The 24,229-nt window shown below is 43.1% G+C and overlaps 2 protein-coding genes across 2 annotated transcripts in view; one reads left to right on the top strand and one right to left on the bottom strand.

Moving 5' to 3' along the window:
- Positions 1–24,229, top strand: part of adam10a (ADAM metallopeptidase domain 10a) — a 171,164-nt gene that overhangs the window by 31,327 nt on the left and 115,608 nt on the right. The gene's annotated exons all lie outside the window — the stretch shown is intronic.
- On the bottom strand, positions 1,453–13,065 carry LOC134355608 (uncharacterized). The gene is made up of 2 exons (XM_063065744.1): positions 10,094–13,065; positions 1,453–2,574 (listed from the first exon to the last, which is right to left on the bottom strand). The coding sequence occupies exon 1, from the start codon at positions 11,629–11,631 to the stop codon at positions 10,582–10,584; it is 1,050 nt and encodes a 349-aa protein (XP_062921814.1). The 5' UTR covers positions 11,632–13,065; the 3' UTR covers positions 1,453–2,574; positions 10,094–10,581.

Raw genomic sequence — 24,229 nt, 5'->3', positions numbered from 1 at the left:
CATGCCCTGGTGTAGAGAGTCTTTACTGATTGATGTGTGCTGAAATGGCATTGCATTGGTAACAGAAGCACTGTGCAAATTGTGCAAATTGTTGGCAGTATGCATTCACATTAAGGGTTATTTTGAATCATCCAAATCATGCCAAAATGTAGAAATGTTTAAGTAACTAAAATGATACAATCAATTTTAATTCTAATATACTATGAGGAGATGTTGGCCACTCTTTTAGATTAACTGGAAATCCAAGTGAAGTCAAGTTAATTAACATCAAATGCTGTGCTCTATTTAAATGGGTTAAATTCACCAAACACAGTAGCTTTCTTGGAACACAAATTCAGCTCAGTTACTGGGACTGTGGGCATAGCTTGTGGAGCCATTAATGCACTCTGCTGATATAATACTTCACACTGCTGGAATGGTCTCATTTTCATTTCAATCCAGCAGATGGTAACTGCCTAAGAACCTTTGCCCTTGAGAGTTGTTATAAATTTGATCTGCTGCTCAATTAGCTAATCCCTAACCCTTAACTGGAGAGATTAGAATTTTTTGGTGTTTGTTGAATACAAATGTCTTGTTTTTAGAACACAAATAGCAATTGGTGAGCCAAGCTAAATTTGTGCATTTTCTTCCTAACATTTTGTGGATTATAATGAATATCATGAACATTATTTAAGATAAAACAACTTATTGATTAGTGCTAGGTCTTGCGAAATCTGTCTTCCCAATTTAGGAGAAATGAAAATCCTGGATTTCATTGAGTTGTAGCACTGGGTGCAAATTGCTGTACATCAGGTATTGGGCAGTCAAACTCTACTAAATAAAGCAATGTATGTACTTGGGGCGTGGCTAGTAACAACTGAAACTTTAAAAAAAAAATGAGTGCTTCTGGAAAATTTGGTCATTTTTCATCTATTTCACCTTGGGCATCAATTAATTGTAATGTTATGAAGCAGATGATGTGTGATCCTTTAATGTCCTCTTTTGCAATCAAGTTCTAAATGATGCATATAAAGCCTTTTTGTGATATTGGAGCATGCCATAGCCTTCAATAGCCTGTGAAATATCTCAGTAATCATTCTTCTAAATAATATGAAAGCCAATGTGCACAGTGATGTCCCTCAGACAGATTATGGTCATAATCATGGGACATTATTTTTCACCTGAGCGCAACTGTGTACGTGGGGGATAAATGTTTCCTCTTAAAAGATACATCTGTTAACAATTCACCAATACTTGGTATCACACTGGAGGAATGGTCTCAGTATTTGAGTTCATGTCTTTGAACATGATTTTCGGGATTGAACTCTTCTCTTGACTGACTTGTTGGCAAATTTAAAAATTTGTGCATTCCCTAAATCTACATACTCAAAGCACAAAATTGATGATTAAAATTAGTTTGGTTTAAAGTAAATGGACTTGGGTTGCATTGCAGCCCTTATTTCCTTTGTTGCCTTGTAACTTCAGTTTTGCATATGAAGTTCATAGTATGTATATTATATACAACCCTGACAGTCTGCTTGCGGGCAGCCACAAAACAAGGAAACCCAATAGAACCCATTTTAAAAATAAAGACCATTAAAAATTCTGCAAGCACGTAACTGAAGTTCATGAAAGTGAGTCCACAGCCACAAAGCCGGTCTGGTAGCCCGTTAGTTACAGGCCACAGTCTCAGTTCAGCGCAAAAGTGAGTAAACCTTGTGAAGCAGTGAGTTGAATCAGCCCATTCCTCGAGTCTGACTCCCACACCCTGACCTTTTCAATCTGGTCCAGCACTCGTCCAAAACTCGGGTCGTTCCTTGCCCTCAGTCAAATCTAGCCCTGCTGCTTCAATTCAGTCCATATGCTCGCTACCTTTCCAATTTCGCCCAGCACTTAAATCAGTCAAACCCTGGGTCTTCCCTCACTCTCGTGCCCAGGCCCCACTACCTGGACGCTGACTTGCCTCGGTTCTGATGCATCAAGTTGCCTCCAAGTCCGCTCCAGCGATGGCCAAACATTGGCTCATACTCTGCTCTTGGGGTCCGGGCTTCATCATCTGGATTTGGTCTATAAACGGCACGCCACAACCACCCTGTACCTTTGAGACTTCAGTTCACACTGCAAAAATGCCAGGTTGTACAAGCCTTTCAAAACCTCAGCTGCAAAAGGGAAGCTACAGGCTATTGGTGGCAGTGAATGTTTACCAGAAAAAAAAGTGGTTATTAAAGTAGTGAGCAGTTTTGCTTGCTACCAGCAAGTAGTCATTGTGCTTCACCAACTCTCTAAAACTGGAAGCTCTCAGCATAACACTTCCTGTCTATTCTTTGTGTTGTTTAGAATAATTTTCCATCTATAACTGCCTTCACTGCAAGGACCATTATTTTTTGCCACAGTTAAATTGTTATTTCAGGATTATTTGACTTTTGCTTTATTCTAGTCTGCCTTCTATCTACTTTCTAAATGGTTCTCCAAATTGCATATACTTTAGAACCTACCTTTTTGTCTGGAGCACTTTAACTACCTTTTTAGTTCTTCCATTTTCTTTTTCTCTTGCTTCACTTGTTTTATTCTGCTCATGTTGCTTCAAGATCACTCCTGGATTAGTTGAAACAAGTAATAGGCATCATATATTATTTTAAAAATCCTAAACCGTCGCCATTTCTCTTGCATTCTGTATCTTTGTAACATAGAGCTTTGGAAGTAATTGTGATATAAACCTCTGAGTTAATACTGTTTTGCGTTTAACAGTACTCCATTTCACAAGCTCCTTCGTCACATTTGACCTCGTGTTGCTTCGCTCATTATCCTGCATCCCAAATGTTGTCCTTCCATCTTTGGTGTCCATGTTACGATAGTGAGGCACCACACTGCAATTGGCTAACTGTACACTCTGCACCAATCCTGTGGAACACCAGTTCACATGAGCTTTGAAATGAATGTTTCAAAGCAGCAAAAGAAAATGCAGAGTCCCATATCGTACATGCAGATTTCTGACTTCATTCTCCAGATACGTTAAAATGCTTGCTTGCTTCAACAGAAGTGCCTTATCTGTATTAAAATATTTAACATTTTAGTGATCTTCATTCTGGTGTTCTGGTGTAGGATGACTTAATTAAAAACCATTTTGGGATGACGTGGAACGGGCCATTTGGCTCATAATGTCTGTGCCAAACATGATACCAATTTAAAAATGTGAGGTAACATTACAGGAGGAACTTGGCAGGTCAGGCAGCATCTGCGGAAAGGAATAGTTGATATTCTGGGCTGAGACCATTAGGACTGGAAAGGAAGTAGGAAGCAGTCACAGTAGGAAGGTTGGGGGGGGGTGTACAGAGCACAAGCTAGACTGATAGGTGAAGCCAGGTGATGGGTGGGGGGTGGGGGGTGGAGGTAGATGAGGGGGGAAGGTAGGTGGGGGAGAGAGGTGAGGGGGGAAGGTAGGTGGGGGAGAGAGGTGAGGGGGGAAGGTAGGTGTGTGGGGGAGAGGGGTGGGGGATGGGTGGGTGGGGGAGAGGGGTGAGGGGGGAATCTGATAGGAGTTTAGAGTAGGTTATGGGAGAAAGGGAAGGAGGAAGTGATAGACAGGTAAGGAGGGAACTAGAATGGGGAATAGAAAAAGAGAGGGGGAGAAATTAGTGTTCATGCCATCAGGTTGGAGGCCACCCATGTACAATATGGAGTGTTGCTCCTCCAATCTGAGAATGGCCTCGTTGTGGCAGTAGAGGAAGCCACAGATCAACATGTCAGAATGGGGATTGGGATTAAATGGTTGGCCACTGGGAAATCTGGCTTTTGTCTTGTGGAGTGAAGGTGCTTGACAAAGCAGACCCCCAGTCTATGTCGGGTCTCAAAGATGTAGAAGTGACTGCACGAGGAGCACCAAGTACAGCAGATGACCCTGACAGTGTTGCCTTGCCTTTTTGGGACCCTGAATGGTGGTGAGGGAGGTGGTGAATAGGCAGGTATAGCACTTCCATTTGCAGGGAGAATGAGGAGGGACAAATAGACAAGGGAATCACAGTGTAAGTGATCCCTGTATTGAATGATAGGGAGATGAGGATGTGTGTGCTGGTAGGATCACGTTAAAGATGGCGGAAGTTGCAGAGAATGTGATGTGCTGGATGCAGAGGCTCATGGGGTGGTAGGTAAGGACATTCCTGTCAAGATTCCTGTTAGTACAGATGTCTGAGAAATGGTGGAGATGTGGATGAAGGCAGAATCAATGGTGGAGGAAATGAAATCCTATCATTTGAAGAAGGGGGATATTTCTGATGTTCTAGAAAGGAATGTCTCGTCCTAGGAAGAGATGTGAAGATAGAAGAACTGAGAAAATGGAATGGCGTTTTTAAAAGTGACAGGGTGAGAAGAAATATAGTCAAGATATTTGTGAGACTCAGTAGGTTTATAAAAGATATTGGTAGACATTGTCTCTGGAGATGGAGACAGAGATCAAGAATGGAGAGAGAGGTGTCAGAAATGGACTAAGTGAATTTAAGGGGACTGGACTTCCATCGTGAAAATCAGTCGATGAGGGCCAGGGAACAGAGTGTGTTTGAAGAGATTGAGAGCATGTGAAGTGTCAACAGATGTAGGTGGGAAAAGACTGAACCCAAGGGGATTAAATGAGCTCAATGTATCCAATCCCCATCTGCCTCTGCATGGTATATATCCTTCCTTCCTACCTCTGCATGGTATATATCCTTCCTTCCTCTGTTCATGTACCTGCCTAATTTCCCCCACCCCCACCCCCAAATATTGCCATAGTATCTTTTATAACCTCTCCTGGCATTGTTGAATCACTCCAAAGTCAGTACATTTTTAACAAAAAAGGCACTCATTCATTCTTTGTGTGTTTTTAATAGCCTGCACGATTTAAAATACATTTATCACTAACTTTCTGCATAGTCTTTCCACACTCACCAAAAGATGTGTGCTCTACACAGTTTCAGTTCTGTAGTTAAGTTTGCTGATGACACTACTGTTGTTTCTTGAGTCAGTGTAATGGTGTGTGAATTGGTATATAGAGTGAAAATATCCCTCAATGGCAGCAGAACCGAAGAGCTGATTATCGACTATAAGAGGAAGAAGCTGGAGGTTCATGAGTCAATCCTTATTCGGGGAACAGAATTGGAGAGGGCCATTGGTCTTAAGTTCCTTGGCGTTAACATATCAGAAAGGATCTGTCATGGGACTAGCACGTAAGGTTCATCACAAAGAAGGCTCAACAGTGCTTCTGCTTCCATGGAAGTTTGTGTATATTTGGCATGTTATCTAAAACTTTGACAAACTTCTTTGGATGCACAGTGGAGAGTAACTTAACTGGTTGCATCACAGCCTGGTATTGAAACACCAATGCCCAGGAACGGAAAAGGTTACGGAAATTGGTAGGCACAGCCCAGTCTATCACAGGCAAAGCCCACCCCACCATTGAATACACTTATATAGAGCTCTACCACAAGAAAACTGCATCCATTATCGAAGTCTGTCACCATCCAGGCTATGCCGCCTTCTTCCTACTACCATCAGGCAGGAGTTACAGAAGCCTTGGAGCCCACACTATCGGGTTTAGGAACAATTATTACCTTTCAACCTTCGGCCTCCTGAACCAGTGTGGACAACTTTAATCGCCAGTACTCTGAACTGATTCTGTGCCCTACTGACTCACTTTCAAGGATCCTTAGCAACTCATGTTCTCGGTACTTTTTTACTTGCGCAGTTTGTCTTTTACACATTGGTCGTTTGTTAATCTTTGTCTATTTGTATAGTTTTTCATTAAATTCTATTGCTTTTCTTTTCCCTGTAAATCCTTGCAAGGAAGTACATGGCAACTTGTATATATTTTGATAATAAATTTATTTTCAACTTTGAAATTTTGACTAATGTTCTGCATCAATTGATTCATACAAGTTTCCTGCAGGTGATTTTGGTGCACAATTAATCAAACCATCTTTCATGAGTACTAGTTGAGAGAAAGGAAATGCAACTTGGGTACAATGTCAGCTTAAGCTTTGTAGCGTGTTGACACATGAAAAAGGATCTAGTCTTTTATACACTATTGCACATTTGCTTTTTCAATTTTTGTGTTAGTGAGGTGGAATTCAAATACTTAAGGTCCTGTTATGTACCCCGTAACTGGGTTGCCAAACCAGCAGAAATGGACCACTTAGTTGGAGTCTGGATTACTGGAACCAAGAAAGTTTTATTAAAGAAATAAGTAACACAGTACTCTAATATTAAGTATATAAATGCAACAGGTTAGCAATGAATAAACACACATGTACACAGAACTAGGATAATAGGATCAATCAAGCTCTATCGCAGTCTAGGGGTAAAATGATCAGTCTCAAGTGACACAGAGTTCCGTTCAGTTTCAGTTCGCAGTAATCGCCGTCGTGCTGTTGGGGAGCGAGAGAGAGCGAATGCTGATATTCAAATTGGATTCAACAGACCTTTGATATTCCTCGCAGTTAGCTTTCGGCGCGAGCCCTTTTTAATGTCTTCTGAGGTCACCGACTGTGACCCCTCCATTCCGGATAGAATCGTTCTTCTGTGGTGAACCTGGCACCCAGTCAAGGGTGGACACACACACCAGGTTCCCGCCGATCGTACCGTCTCACCCTGTGCGTCTATGGTTGGTCCCGCGACCAGACCTCCAAAACTCTGACCAACTTGTGGGGGCACACCGCACTTCCAGGGTCTCATTATCTCGTGGTGTGGTGTGTTTTGCCTTAGCGAACCTGTTCCTTTTATCCCCCTGCTGGGGTATCGCTTGTCCATCAAACTTCAAACAGTTCAGGTTCAAAGCAGCCGGTCTGACAATACTCGAAACTGTGTCTCCTTTTCATTAATCCCTCTCATCTCTCTCTTATTAGCATTTTGAATGTTTCCCCCATTTGTCTCTCTCTTATCGGCATCAATCTTCTGATAACTTGGTCACACCCCTACCCTTCAAAGGATTTTTACCGGGGTAAAAATTATAGGCATGAATACATTATTAGATACACACAAATATACATGTTCAGCTATTTGGCTAATACAGAGAATTTTAAGTTGCCAACACCTTGACAGACAGTCAGCAATCACATTTTTCTGTTCCTTTTATATGTGTTATTTTAATAATCCTCTAAAACCAGTCTCCAACTTAACAAACTTCATAGTGGCCGAAAACACTAATGAGTTGTGATCAGTGTAACTTCTCAGTAGTTTTCGTCCGGGACACAGATAACAGGGGTCGTCCCATACCAACTTAGCATTCTTTGGCAAGAGCTTAGTAAGAGGGTGGGTAATATCCGCAAAGTTCTTGCAAAACTTCCTATAGTACCCCACCATCTCCAAGAACCTTCTCAGGGCTCTCTTGTCTGTCGGGGTTGGGACGCCGGAGATAGCCCGCACCTTAACTTGCATCAGTGCCAGCTGCCCCTATCTTACCACAAATCCCCGGAAAGTGATTTTTCCGTGGCCGAATTCACTTTTTGCGAGGTTCACTGTCAGGCTGGCTTTAGACAGCCATTTAAATGGTGCCACAATGTGCTCTTCCCACGTGTCACTCCAGACCACTACATCGCCAATAAGCACTTATGTGTTCTTTAGCCCTTTTGTCACTGAATTAATCATCCTTTAGGGGTGTTGCTCACTAGGCTGACCTGATGTGAAAACAATCCCATGTCCTGGCTCTTTGCATCGCCTCGGGACATTCGGACATACGTGTGCGTGCCGTTTAATTAGCTCTCTTAGCGAGTCGCTTTGTTCAGGGATTAAGTGAGAGAATTTATCAGCAAAGTTGGTCAACACAATAGAGTTCTCCCATCTGGTCAGCACCACACTTATCTTTTCAAAATGGGTCCTCCCCTTATCAGGTGGCATCCTAGCCTCATTAATTTTCATGATATCACCAGCTAGATCTGTTCTCTGATCGTGGTGAGCTTTTAACATGTTAATAGCCTCTAACTGTGTTAACTCACTTCTACAATAGTGTAACATCCTTCCTCCTGTGCAGCCAGTAGAACTCTTTCATGATTCCGCAACTGTTTTCTTCCCCCCAAAATGTCCACTGAGGGGTATCTTATGGGCCAGGTTAAGAGTCTCATCCCCATAAATTTTTGGCACCATCCCCCATTCCTCATCTGCAGGCACGGTACTTGGTCTCCCTTTCTTCCTTTGCACTCCCTCCTCCACACAATAGCCTACTGGCTCCCTTTTTAATTCTGCTTCAGAGAGAGCTGTCTCCGCCAAAACCATCAGCTCCTCGTCTTGCTCCTGTGTCTGTACAAAGTCCTTCCTTGCTAATGCTAAGTCTGCCTCAACTCTCTCACTTCCTCCTGTTTCACTACGCTCCTTCTTTTCACTTTCTAACCCCCCCGGTACAAGGCTGGTAAAAACGTCTCAGCCAATTCTATCAACATACATTAAAGTTGCTGGTGAACGCAGCAGGCCAAGCAGCATCTGTAGGAAGAGGTGCAGTCGACGTTTCAGGCCGAGACCCTTCGTCAGGACTAACTGAAGGAAGAGTGAGTAAGGGATTTGAAAGTTGGAGGGGGAGGGGGAGATCCAAAATGATAGGAGAAGACAGGAGGGGGAGGGATAGAGCCGAGAGCTGGACAGGTGATAGGCAAAAGGGGATACGAGAGGATCATGGGACAGGAGGTCCAGGAAGAAAGACAAGGGGGGGGGGTGACCCAGAGGATGGGCAAGAGGTATATTCAGAGGGACAGAGGGAGAAAAAGGAGAGTGAGAGAAAGAATGTGTGCATAAAAATGAGTAACAGATGGGGTACGAGGGGGAGGTGGGGCCTTAGCGGAAGTTAGAGCTCGTTGACTTTATTAACTTTGCCTCCAACTTTCACCCTGCCCTCAAGTTTACCTGGTCCATTTCTGACACCTCCCTCCCCTTTCTAGATCTTTCTGTCTCTGTCTCTGGAGACAGCTTATCCACTGATGTCTACTATAAGCCTACTGACTCTCACAGCTATCTGGACTATTCCTATTCTCACCCTGTCTCTTGCAAAAACACCATCCCCTTCTCGCAATTCCTCCGTCTCCGCCGCATCTGCTCTCAGGATGAGGCTTTTCATTCTAGGACGAGGGAGATGTCTTCCATTTTTAAAGAAAGGGGCTTCCCTTCCTCCACTATCAACTCTGCTCTGAAATGCATCTCCCCCATTTCACGTACATCTGCTCTCACTCCATCCTCCCACCACCCCACTAGGAATAGGGTTCCCCTGGTCCTCACCTACCACTCCACCAGCCTCCAGGTCCAACATATTATTCTCCGTAACTTCCGCCACCTCCAACGGGATCCCACCACTAAGCACATCTTTCCCTCCCCCCCTCTCTCTGCATTCCGCAGGGATCGCTCCCTACACAACTCCCTTGTCCATTCGTCCCCCCCATCCCTCCCCACTGATCTCCCTCCTGGCACTTATCCGTGTAAGCGGAACAAGTGCTACACATGCCCTTACACTTCCTCCCTTACCACCATTCAGGGCCCCAAACAGTTCTTCCAGGTGAGGCATCACTTCACCTGTGAGTCGACTGGGGTGATATACTGCATCTGGTGCTCCCGATGTGGCCTTTTATATATTGGCGAGACCCGACGCAGATTGGGAGACCGCTTTGCTGAACATCTACGCTCTGTCCACCAGAGGATGCAGGATCTCTCAGTGGCCACACATTTTAATTCCACATCCCATTCCCATTCTGACATGTCTATCCACGGCCTCCTCTACTGTAAAGATGAAGCCACACTCAGGTTGGAGGAACAACACCTTGTATTCCGTCTGGGTAGCTTCCAACCTGATGGCATGAACATCGACTTCTCTAACTTCTGCTAAGGCCCCACCTCCCCCTCGTACCCCATCTGTTACTCATTTTTATGCACACATTCTTTCTCTCACTCTCCTTTTTCTCCCTCTGTCCCTCTGAATATACCTCTTGCCCATCCTCTGGGTCACCCCCCCCTCCCTTGTCTTTCTTCCCGGACCTCCTGTCCCATGATCCTCTCGTATCCCCTTTTGCCTATCACCTGTCCAGCTCTCGACTCTATCCCTCCCCCTCCTGTCTTCTCCTATCATTTTGGATCTCCCCCTCCCCCTCCAACTTTCAAATCCCTTACTCACTCTTCCTTCAGTTAGTCCTGACGAAGGGTCTCGGCCTGAAACGTCGACTGCACCTCTTCCTACAGATGCTGCTTGGCCTGCTGCGTTTACCAGCAACTTTGATGTATGTTGCTTGAATTTCTAGCATCTGCAGAATTCCTGTTGTCAGCCAATTCTGTAGTTACTTTGGCAGCCTTTCTGGACACATGCCGAGTCACTGCGCAAATGGGATAAACCTGTGAGTCCATGGGCTGGGCCTCAATGCTGGCAGGCTGGCTTGTCAGGTTCACTGCTGAGAACACATTTCCGCTGGCGAGGTCATTACCGAGTAAGACCTCCACGTCTTTCATCGGTAGTTTGGGCCTCACCCCGATCGTGACCGGTCCGGAGACCAAGTCGCTTTGTAGGTGTATCTGGTGCAAAGGTACTGCTTCAGTCCCTTTTCCAATGCCTTTTATGACCCTGACCTCCCCAGTCTGGGTCTCTGAACTAAAGTCTAACACACTCTTTTATATCAATGACTGACATGCTCCCGTGTCTCTCCGGATCCGTACTGGAACTGGGTTTAACCCCTCCTTCACCGACACCAATCCGGCCGAGATAAACCTCTCGCGCCCTTCCTGAACTTTGTCAGACCTCTTCTCTCCTAGCGGTTTGCTTACCAGCTCAATACAGCCAGTCGGAACCGCCGTTTTTCCTTTCCCCGTCTTCTTCTTTGGGGCAAAGCACCTGGATGCAAACTGTCCGACTTTCCCACAATTATAGCATACGACCCCAGGAGACTTCCTACCAAACTGCTCCCGGTCTACCTTATCCTTCTCACTAGTCCCCGGCTTACTTTCTGATTTTTCTGGCGGACTCTCCCCGCCATCCTGACTATCCTTCTGGTAGCCTTTATTCGGGGCAAACTTCGTTTTATGTGTCAACGCATACTCATCCGCTAACTTAGCAGTTGCGGCTAAAGTGTCTGCCTCTTTCTCATCTAGGTAGGGCCTCATACCTTCAGGGACACAACCTTTAAACTGCTCAGTCAGGATGAGCTGTAGCAGTCTGTCATAATCCCCATTGACCCCTTTCGAGGCGCACCAACGCTCACAATATGTCTGCAGCTCACGGGCAAACTCTAAATACGTGCGGCCCCACTGCTTCCTCGCATTCCGGAACCTCTGCCGGTATGCCTCCGGGACCAACTCATAAATCCTGAGGATGGCCTCTTTCAGCACCTCATACCTCTGGGCATCTTCTGCGGACAAAGCCGAGGAAGCTTGTTGGGCTTTTCCTTTAAGTACACTCTGAAGCAAAACAGCCCCCTTATCCCTTGGCCAGTCCTGACTTACAGCAACTTTTTCAAAATGGAGAAAGTACCGATCAACATCGGTCTCGTCAAATGGGGGAACCAGCCTAACTCCTGGGTCGCTCTGAACCCTCCACCTTGGTTCGGCATGGGCCCCTGCGCTGCCATCATCTTTAACCTCTCCAGCTCGAATTCTCTTTCCCTCTGTTTCTCCAACTGCCTCTCTTCTCGCTCCAACTGTTTGTCCCTCTCTCTCTCTTGCCATTCTAACTGTCTCTCTCTCTCTCTCTCTTGCTGTTCTGTTTCTCTTCGTGTTCTTGCTGTCGTACCCGGAACTGGTGCTCGAGTCTCAATTTTTCAAGCTGCACCTGTGCTGTGTCTCCACCAGGTTTTCCAATAGATATCACCTCCAGCTCCCCTTGGGGAAACACACCTTTAAACACATAATGCTCTATGATAGCTCTGTGCATCTCCTCTCTCCTCATTGTCAACTTCCCCTTAAAAAGATTCAACCGTTTGGCCACAGCTGCCACTTCTACTTTCCTGGCATCCTCTAATGCCTCCAAGGTTGGCGCCTTTAGAAATTCCTCAATCTCCATTTCTGCTGTTTGCCTTTTCTTTCTTTCGGGAATTTTAACCCAATCAATTTACCCAGTCCCAAATTTAGCGTTCAAAATCGCGGACGAGAACCCCACTTATGTTACGTACCCCGTAACTGGGTTGTCAAACCAGCGGAAATGGACCACTTAGTTGGAGTCTGGATTACTGGAACTAAGAAAGTTTTATTAAAGAAATAAGTAACACAGTACTCTAATATTAAGTATATAAATGCAACAGGTTAGCAATGAATAAACACACATGTACACAGAACTAGGATAATAGGATCAATCAAGCTCTATTGCAGTCTAGGGGTAAAATGATCAGTCTCAAGTGACACAGAGTTCAGTTCAGTTTCAGTTTGCAATAATTGCCGTTGTGCCGTTGGGGGGAGAGCGAGAGAGAGCGAATGCTGATATTCAAATTGGATTCAACAGACCTTTGATATTCCTCGCAGTTAGCTTTCAGCGCGAGCCCTTTTTAATGTCTTCTGAGGTCACCGACTGTGACCCCTCCGTTCCGGATACAATTGTTCTTCTGCGGCGAACCTGGCACCCAGGCAAGGGTGGACACACACACCAGGTTCCCGCCGATCATACCGTCTCACCCTGTGCGTCTATGGTTGGTCCCACGACCAGACCTCCAAAACTCTGACCAACTTGTGGGGGCACACTGCACTTCCAGGGTCTTGTTATCTCGTGGTGTCGTGGTGTGTTTTGCCTTAGCGAACCTGTTCCTTTTATCCCCCTGCTGGGGTATCGCCTGTCCATCAAACTTCAAACAGTTCAGGTTCAAAGCAACCGGTCTGACAATACTCGGAACTGTGACTCCTTTTCGTTAATCCCTCTCGTCTCTCTCTTATTAGCATTTTGAATGTTTCCCCCATTTGTCTCTCTCTTATCGGCATCAATCTTCTGATAACTTGGTCAGTACTAGTTGAGAGAAAGGAAATGCAACTTGGGTACAATGTCAGCTTAAGCTTTGTAATGTCTTGACACATGAAAAAGGATCTAACCTTTTATATGTTGCACATTTGCTTTTTCAATTTTGTGTTAGTGAGGTGGAATTCAAATACTTAAGGTCCATAATGCTCAACTCCTGCACAAAGTTACTTCGTGTCAATTACTTTTTGCACAAAAACTACCAATAGGTTGTAAAGTAATCCGTATTGGATTGTGTTATATTACTACTGGTCTGTTTAGCTATTCTTCAAAAAACATGATAAAAGGAACAATCATAATCACATTTACTGATCATATCAAGTTTGGAGAGTATGGATGAAATGGTCTACAATAAGTAAAGCTTCAAGTAAGGACTATGTATTTGTTTTCTGTGCCTAGTTTGTGCAGGCAACAAGAGGTGGAGGAAAACCAAGATTCAATAATGGTATCTGAATTAAGTGTTCTGTACCATAAAATGTGTCAGGTACTATGCCATTTGATAATACCACATCGTTATTTGTGGCACTTCGAATTCCTTCCAAACCCAAAGACATATTTTGCTGAATCTTTTTCAGACCAGCTTAAAATAACAAAGCAATAGGACCCCAAAAACAAAATTAAGTTTGAAACTTCTGTGAAAAGTTACAGATCAATATGAACAGGTTCAACTATATCCTTCCAACAATCACCTTTGATGAATAATTATACATATTTACAAAGAAAACTCCAACCTTTGTCTTGGCCTAAAGCAATTAAATCAAAGATTGCAAGTGTCTAAAATACTGTATGTTACATAATCTGATCTTCACAAAATAAAAAAGATAAGTGGACTTTTTATCATAAACATGAGATTCTGCGGATGCTGGGTATACACACACAAAGTGCTGGAGGAACTCCGCAAGCCAGGCAACGTCTATGGAGGAGAATAAATATTCGACACACCAGTGACCCTTCTCATTTCAGAGGTTTACACAGCCAGATGGTCAAGACCTGAACCAGGCAACGACTTCAACATGTTTACGCTGTTGTGCTCTGATATTAAGCTCAAAGTCCAGGGTATTGTGCCAATTTCCTGCAATTCCCAAAGAAACTGATAATGGCTTGCTGAACCTGTGCAAGGTTAGATCAGTAAATCTATTGATTTTTGAGAGAAAATAACCGCTGGGAGGCAGAACCACAAATGTTACAAATTAATATAAAAAAACTTAATTTACTGTAAAATTTAATAATACTCAAGTACGTCACGTTATGAATGTTAATGACATTGATGGGCACCCCAAACTTCAAGAGCTTTAATAGTCCACAACTGTAGGCATTTTGTCTAACTAGCTAAATCATTTCAGGGAATTGGGTCTGCTATTCATGACAGCAAGACCCTCTGCTGATCAGGAATGGGCATCTGTAACTAGCTTAAGCTACGTGGGAGGGGAGCTCCAGGTGCATGTAACTTGCAATTCAGCAAACCGAAAGGAACCAGAAATTACATTTACCGTAGAGGTGCTGAAAGCCATTTATCATAATCATAGTTTGCTTGCCAGCATGAGTCACTGCCTTTTATTTGTAGATGCTGCAACTCCTGCCTCACCACCAGTTCATGCACCTTTATACAGAGCTGATTTGATCAGGAATGTACCATGGCTCACGTTATGCACATTTGTTTAGCAATAACCTGTAAGTTCAGTAAGTATAACATTCCTCTGAGCTATTGCTAATAGGCAGGCCATCCACCATTTGCTCTACATACAAACTCAATTAAAAGGCATGATACAACAGCAAAAAGCATACAAGTCCATTAGCATGCAGTGAAACTACACCACATTTCATCCAGGATACAGCAGTGCGAAGCCCAAGGGAAAATTGCTGAAAACATTGCTGTTAATATTTTATTTTGAGAACGCAATGACAGTTTTTTATCAATTAAAAATGAACTTTGTTCAACTTCAACTACTTTCTGTAATTGTCAGGACCCCTAAGAGAGCATAGAATATAACAGCACAGTGCAGCCCCTTCTGTCCACAATGTTGTGCCAATCCTTTAACCTAATCTAAGATTTATCTAACCCTTCCCTCCTATATAACTCTCCATGTTTCTATCATCTGTGTGCCTATCTGAGTTTCTTAAATGTCCCTAATATATCTACCACCACTATCTCTGGTAGAGCATTCCATGCACTCACCACTCTTTCTGTAAAGAACTTGTTTTTGACATTTCCTCTATGCTTTCCTCCAATCAGTAGTAAAGGTGGTGCAAAGCATACCTGTGAGTATAGAAGTCAGGAAGTTGCAACTGAAAAAACTTTGGTTAGGCCACATTTGAAGTAGTGTTCTTTCTGATCACTGCATTACAAGGATGTGGAGCTTTAGCGAGTGCGCAGATGTTGACTGGGTTAGAAAGTTTTAGCTATGGCCACAGATTGGACTAACTTATTTTCTCTAAAGCATCAGAGACCTGAAGGGAGACAAGGTAGAAATACTGTATATAAAATTATGAGAGTGCTAGATAGTCTTCTTTTTCCACAGGGTGAAAATGTCAAATTCTAGGGGGCATAGATTTATGGTGAGAGGGGGAAGTATAAATGAGATTTGTGTTTGTACTGACTTTGAAGTGATTACATGGAAAAGCAAAATCAAGGAGCAAGGAACAAGGATCAGCTTTTATACGCATATACACTTGTGTACATTAGGAATTTGCTGTGGTGTATTGGTGTGACATACAACAAAAAAAACCACAATTCAACAACTACTAGAACAAAGAAGGTTCCAGTTTCAAAGGTCATTTAATGTCAGAGTAGTGTATATGATATACATCCTGAAATGCTTTTTCTTTGCAACCATCCATGGAAACAGAGGAGTGGAGTGCCTCAAAGAATGAATGACAGTTAAATGTTAGAAGCCCAAAGTCCCCTCCCCCAGCTCCCCGCCCTCCTGCGAGTAAGCGGCAGCAAGCAACGAATCCCCCCTTTCCCCCTGTACCGGCAAAAAAAGCATCTGCATCTGCCGCCAAGCACTCAAGTGTGCAGCAAAAGCAACAGCAAAGACACAGTCTTGCAGTACTCCAAAGACTACACGTTCACCCGGTATTCGACGTACCACAGGCTCGCTGTCTCCCTAATAAGGCAGAAAGAGGTGCCTCTGTTTCACAGCGAGAGGGGAGACATTACAAACAACTCACTGGTTCACGATGTTAAAAGTCCGTTGTGTTGCTTTTTCTGAGCTCTGTGCCCAAAAATCTCAGGTCTCTGGGATTATGTAAGAATTATATAATAAATGTATATGCTAAAGTACAGACACAAAATAAAATGTGCATAAATAAATAAATAAATGCTGTAATGTTCTTACAATGTAAGCAGCATTACAGAAGTGGTTAAAGTGTTTGCAGTGCAACAACTGAGGTAATAGATAAAGGGAGGTGGGCTGGTTAACTAGAATGGTTGATCAGATTAATTGCTTGTGAAGAAACTTTTAAGATGGTTGTGTGTTTTGATAACCTTATAGTGTTTTCCAGAAGAGAGCTTTTGGAAAAGGCAGTTTGCAGGGTTGGTGGTATCTGCAAAGATTTTTCCTGCCTGTTTCTTGGTGCTGGGCATATACAAGTCTTGCAGTGATGGTAGACAACAGCCAATGACTTACAGTTTGCTGTAGTTTTTATGTATTGGGAGAGGATTCTGCACCAGACTAGACAGTAGTGGCTGACATGAGGATGCTCCCTATGATGGTGGTGTAGAATCAGTAGGTTCCGGAGAAGATGGAATTTTACCAATGACTACAAGAAGTACATCCTTTGCTGAGGCTTTTTGTTAATGAACAAGATGCCGTTCTCTCAGATGAGGTCCTGTGAAATAACGATGCCCAGGAATGTTGAAATGGTGCTAACTGTAGAGTTGATTATTGCGCAGACTCGAAATTCTCATCTTTTCATAAAACACGGAACAAGCCCATGCATCCTAATATCTCATTACCTCCCTAGTCTTAAATATAACAAATTGTCCCTCCATTCCCATCAATTCTACCACCCACCTACATGAGGACCTATTTTATAGGAGCAAGTAGCCCATCAACCTGCATATATTGGAAAGAGTCAACGAAAGCACCCAAAGGAAGCCCAGACAGCTACATGGAGAACGTGTGTATTCCATAGACAGTACCAGGGATATTGGTGCTGAGGTAACACGTCTACTAGTTGTGTGACTCTGCTATCCATTTTAGAGGAGGAAAAAACCAGAAAATGTTGGTAATGAGTGAGGCAGTGGGAGCTAGTGTAAACCAATGATGTAAGGTCATCACCCTGAAAAAAAAGCATGAAACATTTTACTGAGTGTTATTGGTAATAAAGGTGTACTGAGTGGAAGAGACTATTTGGTTTGGTAATCTAAACCTCGTCAAAAATGTGGGTTTAATGCAAGCCATTGGAAAAAGAAGTTTAGTCATTCTAATTGTATCAGAGAATTTATGCAGTATGCAATCTGAAATGCTTCAGTTGCGACACCAGTGAGGAATTGGTCATCCACCGGGCCTAACAAAGAAAAGGAAGTTTATAGGTATTGGGAGGGTATGGTTGGAGGCGTGATTGTCAATTGTGTAACAATAATGGGTGGGTTTTCAAAATCAGAAGAATGGAGTGATAGGGCTTTGATTATGGAAGTGTAGGTTGAGTGTTCATCAAGGGGAAGGATAACACAGATGAGAATTTTTAAAGTGAATAAGTTGGCCTTTTCCCCTGGCTTGTGCTCACAAATGGCAAGCAGTGACAGTAGGTGTAGACGTGGCAAGTAAGTGAAAATTGATTGGAGGAGTATGTGGCAGCAGAGCTGTTGACAGGCTTGTTTATGACAATAGTAGGAGGTCAGCCAAGATTAGAGTAGTGAAGTACGGTGGTAACAAGGATACAGTACTGAAGATTCAACAGTGAAACAAAACTGGATGTGGGTGAACCTTTGTAATCTCACCTCACTTACAGTAAATATGGCCCAATTTCTTTGTGACAATCACTAAAGGAAAATCCCCATTTTTGGCTTAAATAAGGCCGGTTCGTGGAAGTCCTTGAATAATGTTTGCAGTTAAAACTTCTGTATTTAATTGGTATTTAATCTGCATGCTTGCCGCAGATCCTGAAATCTTTGGCACAGAAAAGATTATTCAACCCAGGTCCATGCCAGTTTACTATATGAATGACAGGATTCTATTTCTTGCTGATCTTTGTGCTAGGTTTTAAAATCTAAAATAGTGCAGCTCATCAGGATCATGTTGGCTTGTCAGAACTACAGTGACTCCCTTTCTTGCACTGAAGCCTTCAATAATACTTCCTCATTCCTATCCGATTACCTTTTCCTTGATTATTATTTCCAATGGGAATTGTTGAGTTCCAAATCCCCCCCCCCACCTATTTTGCGGTAAGTTTTCCTTGTACTTTAAGGACACATGTTCTTGAGACATATGGCAGTGAATCCATATTTTCTGTGCTCCTTAAGCCCATCATTATCTTGTACATCTTCATCCCATCTTCTTGATCATATTTGCTCTAAGAATGATTTCAGTTTTCCATTCTACTCTTGTAGCTGAAATTCCTCATTCCTGCAACAATTCTAGTAAATTTCTCCTGTACTCTTGCCCCTAGAAGTGACACACGCACACACACCACCCCTAGTTTGGAAAACCTTTTAATTTTGTCCATAACTACCCACGTTTGAACTTTAGCCAAATTCTTGTTCATTTCTTTCCATTCAGCCATGTAGTAAGTTTGGCTAATGGTGGAACATACTGTATTGCTCAATTGATTCAGTCCAGTAGGAACTAGATTAATAATATAGCAGTGCATGTGTTTCTAATAAAACTAGAGGAATTTGGGAATTGTGTACTTTTTAGGCCAAATTCTTCAGTATCAGGAAATAGGACAAACAATTTTTTGGAGTTCCCAGGTAGATGTGGAAGATTTGGATGCTCTTTTTTCCTAACACTTTATAGAAGCAGAATTAGGACGTTTTAGCCCATCGAGTTTGCTTCACCCTTCAGTCATGGCTGATTTAAAAAAAAATCTCGTCTTCACCCTTTAACTCTTCTGTCAATCAAGAACTTACCAATCTCTGCTTTAACTATACCCTATGGCTTGGTTGCCATAGTCTTAAGTGGCAACAAATACTGCAGATTCATCACCGTCTTGCTGAAGAAATTCCCTTTCAGTGCATTTTTAAAATAGGTTGCACGTTACTCTGAGGCTGTGTCCTTGGATGTTAAACTCTCCTCCTAATGGAAACATCCCTCTCCATATATACTACTACCCCTCCATACTTCTGAATTCCATCATGCATAGGCCCAGAAATAGCTCATATTACTTGTATGTTAAGCCTTTCATTTCTGGGATAATTCTCATGAACTTTCTCTCAAGGGCCAGTGCACCGTTCTGTAGATATGGGGCCCAAAATTGCTCACATAATCCAAATGCAGTCTGATCAATAGCTTAAAGCTTCAGCAATACATCCTTGCTTTCATATTCTAGTCTTATCAAAAACTTGTACACAATGTTTCGGGCCGACACCCTTCATCAGGGCTGGAGAAGAAAAGCTGAGGAGTCGGAGTTAGAAGGTCGGGGGGGGAGGGGAGGAAGAAACACGAGGTGATGGTGAAACCAGTGGGGGAAGGGGTGAAGTAAAGAGCTGGGAAGTTGATTGATGAAAAAGATACAGAGCTGGAGAAGGGGGTATCTAATAGGAGAGGACAGAAGGCCCTAGGAGGAAGAAAAGGGCCATTTCTTTCACCTCCCTCCCCTTTCTTGATCTCTCTGTCTCTATCTCTGGAGACAGTTATCCACTGATGTCTATTGCAAACCCACTGACTCACAGCTACCTGGACTGTACCTCTTCCCACCCTGTTACTTGGTAAAAATGCCACCCCCTTCTCTCAGTACCTCCACCTTTGCTACATCTGTTCTCAGGATGAGGCTTTTGATTCCAGAACAAAGATGTCCTCCTTCAAAGAAAGAGGCTTCCTTTCCTCCACCCTCAACCGCATCTCCTCCGTTTTGCGCACATCTGCCCGTACCCATCTTCCCTCCACTCCACCAAGAATAGGGTTCCTCTTGTCCTCACCTAACACCCCGCCAACCTCCATGTCAAGCACATAATTCTCTATAACTTCTGTTATCTCCAACAGGATCCCACCATAAAGCACAGCTTTCTCTCCGCACCTCCCCCCGCCCCAGCAGGGATTTCTCCAAATGCGACTCCCTTGTCCATTTGTCCCTCCCCACTGATCTCCCTCCTGGCACTTATCCTTGCAAACGGAACAAGTGTTACACTTGCCCTATACCTCTTCCCTCACTACCATTCAGGGCCCCAAACTTTTCTTCTAGGTGGGGCGACATTTCACCTATGAGTCTGTGGGGCCATATACTGTGTCCAATACTCCTGGTGTGGCTTCCTGTATACGGTGAGACACGATGTAGGTTGGAAGACCGCTTCACCGAGCACCTACACTCCATCCTCCAGAAAAAATGGGATCCTCCCAGTGGCCACCCATTTTAATTCCACTTCCCATTCCAATATGTCTCTCTGTGGCCTCCTTCACCGTTGTGATGAGGCCACACTTAGGTTGGAGGAACAACCTTGTATTTCGTTTGGGTAGCCTCCAGATAACATTAACATTGATTTCTTGAACTTCCGGTAATACCCTCCCCCCCCCCCAACTTCACCATTACCCATTCCCATTTCCCTCTTACCTTATCTCCTTACCTGCCCATCACCTCCTTCTGTTGCTCTTCCTTTTTTTTCTTCCATGGCCTTCTGTCCTCTCCTATCAGATACCCCCTTCGCTAGTCCTGTATCTCTTTCACCAATCTACTTCCCAGCTCTTTACTTCACCCCTTCCCCCACCTCCCGTTTTCACCTATCACCTTGTGTTTCTTCCACCCCTCCTCCACCTTCTAACTCTGACTCCTCATCTTTTTTTTCCCCAGTCCTGATGAAGGGTCTTGGCCCGAAACTTCGACTATACTCTTTTCCATAGAAGCTGCCTGGCCTGCTGAGCTCCAGCATTTTGTGTGTGTTGCTTGGATTTCCAGCATCTGCAGGTTCTCTTGTGCTTGTCAAAAGTTTGCTGCCTTTACTACCAACTTAACCTACAAGTTAATTTTGAGGGAATCCTGAACTATGACTCGTAAGTACCCTTGCACCTCTAATTACTGAGTAAATTAGAAAATAGTTCACACCGTTTATTCTTTCTACCAAAGTGCATAACCTCACATGCCCTTACATTGTATTCCATCTGTCACTTCTATATCCATTCTCCCAACCTGTACAAGTCCTTCTGCAGGCTCCCTGCCTCTATGACACTGTCTATCCCTCCACCTATCTTGGTTTCATCTGCAGACTAGGCCACAGTGCCATCAATTCCTTCATCCAGGTTATTAATTTATGAAGTGAAAAGTTGCAATCCCAACACTGACCCCTCAGAACCCCACTGGTTACTGGCAGCCATTGTGAGAATGGTTTCTTTATGCCTAGACACTGATTTCTGCCAGTCAGCCAATCCTCTAACTATGTTAGTACATTGCCTCTAACACCATGGGCTCTTGCCTTGCTTAGCAGCCTCACATGTGGCACCTTGTCCAAGACTTTCTTTGTCTAACCAGCATGCAGCTTCCTCAGATAATTCTAACAGATTTATCAGGCAAAATTTCCCTTAAAGAAAGCCATGCTGATTTAGTCCTATTTTATCATGCATTTTCAAGTACTTAAAAAACAATAGTCTCATAATGGGCTCTAAAATTTTACCAATCTGAGGTCAGATTAACTGGCCTATAATTTCCCATGTTTTGCCTCCCTTCTTGAATAGTGATTTTCAACAGCATGAGCATCATCTATGGTGCTCTAGCCAGTATTAGCCCCTCATCCGGACTTCTTAACATTGCTATTACCTAATAGTTGTTTGTAGGAATTTGTTGTTTCCAATTGGCTGCATTAAATTGTGATTAAATTTGAGAAGCATTTCATTGGCTGCAGTGGGCTTGTTGATATCCAGAGGTCATGAAGGTTGGGACTAAAATCTGAGTGTGACTGTATCCTTCTGGCATAACTTCAATCTTGGCCTTGTTTTATTCCCTAAACTACTTTAAACAAACCAATATTTTTATGCAGTTTAGTTATTTCATAGCAAGAAAGTATTTTTTTACATTACCACACCAGTGCTTTCCAATGCATAGAAATATACTAGAGAGAACATTTTAAAGGAGTTATAGGTATAATTTCTTAAGTTGTATTAATATTATCCGAAAGCTGATATAATTAAGGAAGATTCTGCTTTTTTAAAAGGTATGCAGTTATAATTACTTTAACCAGCTTGTTCTACAGAGGTAATTTTATTGTATGTACTGTATTTCTTCATTGCATTTAGTAGAAATGGCTGAGTCCATTGGATGCAGTAAATATTCCTGATGTAGTAAAGAACCTCGCTGATTTGAATGTTTGTGCTTTAGAACGGGCCACACCTGTAAACTGACTGCAGCTAACACGCATCTACTTGACAATGTGGGAAGGTTGCTGGTTTAGTCCCCTTTCACAAAAAGTAGCTTAATCTTATCCATTTCATTATCCTCTCATCTGTCTGCACTTCAAAAATGTCATTGGACTATCTCCCTTAGACAGTGCTGTTAAGAGGTACTTGAGCACAAATAATCCACTAGTCAATACTCTGGGTTCCACCAGGCAAAAACCTCATTGTAGCTTTAAATAAAAGGTGGGCACAATTTCTTGGGTTGAGGGTGGTGAAAATGTTAGTCTCACGCTTGCCATACAATTACAGCAGCTTGATGGAATTGGGCCACTTGGCTCATTTGTCCACAACCTGCTCATCTAAGTCTATCAACATAACCTTCAATTTTGTTCTCTTTTGTGTTAGTCCAGGTCCCCCACTGGTGTGTCTCTGCTCATTTTCACAGCAAGTCCAAGTTCTCCACAGCATGTTGCACATTCTAAGTCACTTGTTAGCTTTGCCTTATCTACAAATCCCTGCTTTTTGTTTTTTTTTAGGAAGCTTTTGTTTGATGGCTAAATCCTTTGTTTCAGTCGGATCCTACTAAAGCTCCCAGACATTGTCTAGTATCTCTTAATGTAGAGAACCAAACTTGGCTTTGTGCTATTAAGAATAAGAAGTGATAAACCAATCCAGGGACCCTTTATTGCCAACACGATTGTTGTCTGAAGAATTAATATCTATAAAGCAATGATAAATTAATCATCTTTTCATCATATTAACAGTGAAGTGGTGAGTGATGTCAAAGTAACATCTCTGGAACAGTAGGGGAACTGTTGAACATTTTCTGGCATGTTCATAGTTATTTTCTAAAGCACCAAGTCATATTGTTTTTGGATTGGTGATTAGTATACTAGTCCCTAACCAAATTTGGAAGCCATGCTGTGGACACCCCTGCTACCCTCTGTCTTCCAGAACAAATTCATCTGTGTCTTTAAAGACCAAAAACTACCATGTCTATAGTGGGCCAAAATTGTTGGAGAGCTGTTTTGTTTTTACTGACAAATTAAAAACAATGTTGGCTCTTTCTGAACGAAATTGGCCACAATAGAGTAATATCTCTTCAGTAACATGTATTGAATGAAGCTAGCCTAGAATTGAGGAAGATATTACTGGAGTCCACTTGGCCCATCATGACTGCCAAGTTGTTGGGGGAGAGTGAGTCGCAGGGGAGGAGAGAGCTACTCGACAGAAACCCAGCTTCCTGTGCCAAATCCTATAGCCCTTGGTCACCGCTCTTAAGATAACACAAGTGGTGAGATATTTAAATGTGAGGGTTTACGAATACGCTATCCTTTCAGGGACTAAGTTCTGGACCCTTATCACTGTCTGGATGGAAACAGTATTTCCTCATGTCTTCACTCAAATCCTTTTACCATTTATAAAAAAACAATCAATGCCCCCTCCAGCTTTCAAATCCCTTACTCACTCTTCCTTCAGTTAGTCCTGATGAAGGGTCTCGGCCTGAAACCTCGACTGCGCCTCTTCCTATAGATGCTGCTTGGCCTGCTGCGTTCACCAGCAACTTTGTGTGTTGCTTGAATTTCCAGCCTCTGCAGAATTCCTGTTGTTTCCCCCTCATTTTAACTCCTTTGTGAAATAGGTTCTTCTGGGCACCTTTAACTTTTTACAGTCTGTTTCTGCAGCCTCCTCTGTTCGAAAGAAAACCTCACAAACTTATCTGGTCTTTCCTCCTCACAACAACTTTCCAATCCTGACAACATTTGGAAATTTTTTTCTGCAGCCCCTCTCGCTCAATTGCATCTTTCCTTTAATGTGACCAAAAATGAAGCCAGTACTTAAG

Source organism: Mobula hypostoma, chromosome 13, assembly GCF_963921235.1.
Source record: "Mobula hypostoma chromosome 13, sMobHyp1.1, whole genome shotgun sequence".
Lineage (NCBI taxonomy): Eukaryota > Metazoa > Chordata > Chondrichthyes > Myliobatiformes > Myliobatidae > Mobula > Mobula hypostoma.
This window is presented reverse-complemented; position numbering and strand designations above follow the sequence as displayed.

Excerpts from the sequence above, each read along its gene's own strand:
- LOC134355608 (XM_063065744.1), bottom strand. The coding sequence starts at position 11,631 with ATGGCAAGAGAGAGAGAGGGACAAACAGTTGGAGCGAGAAGAGAGGCA.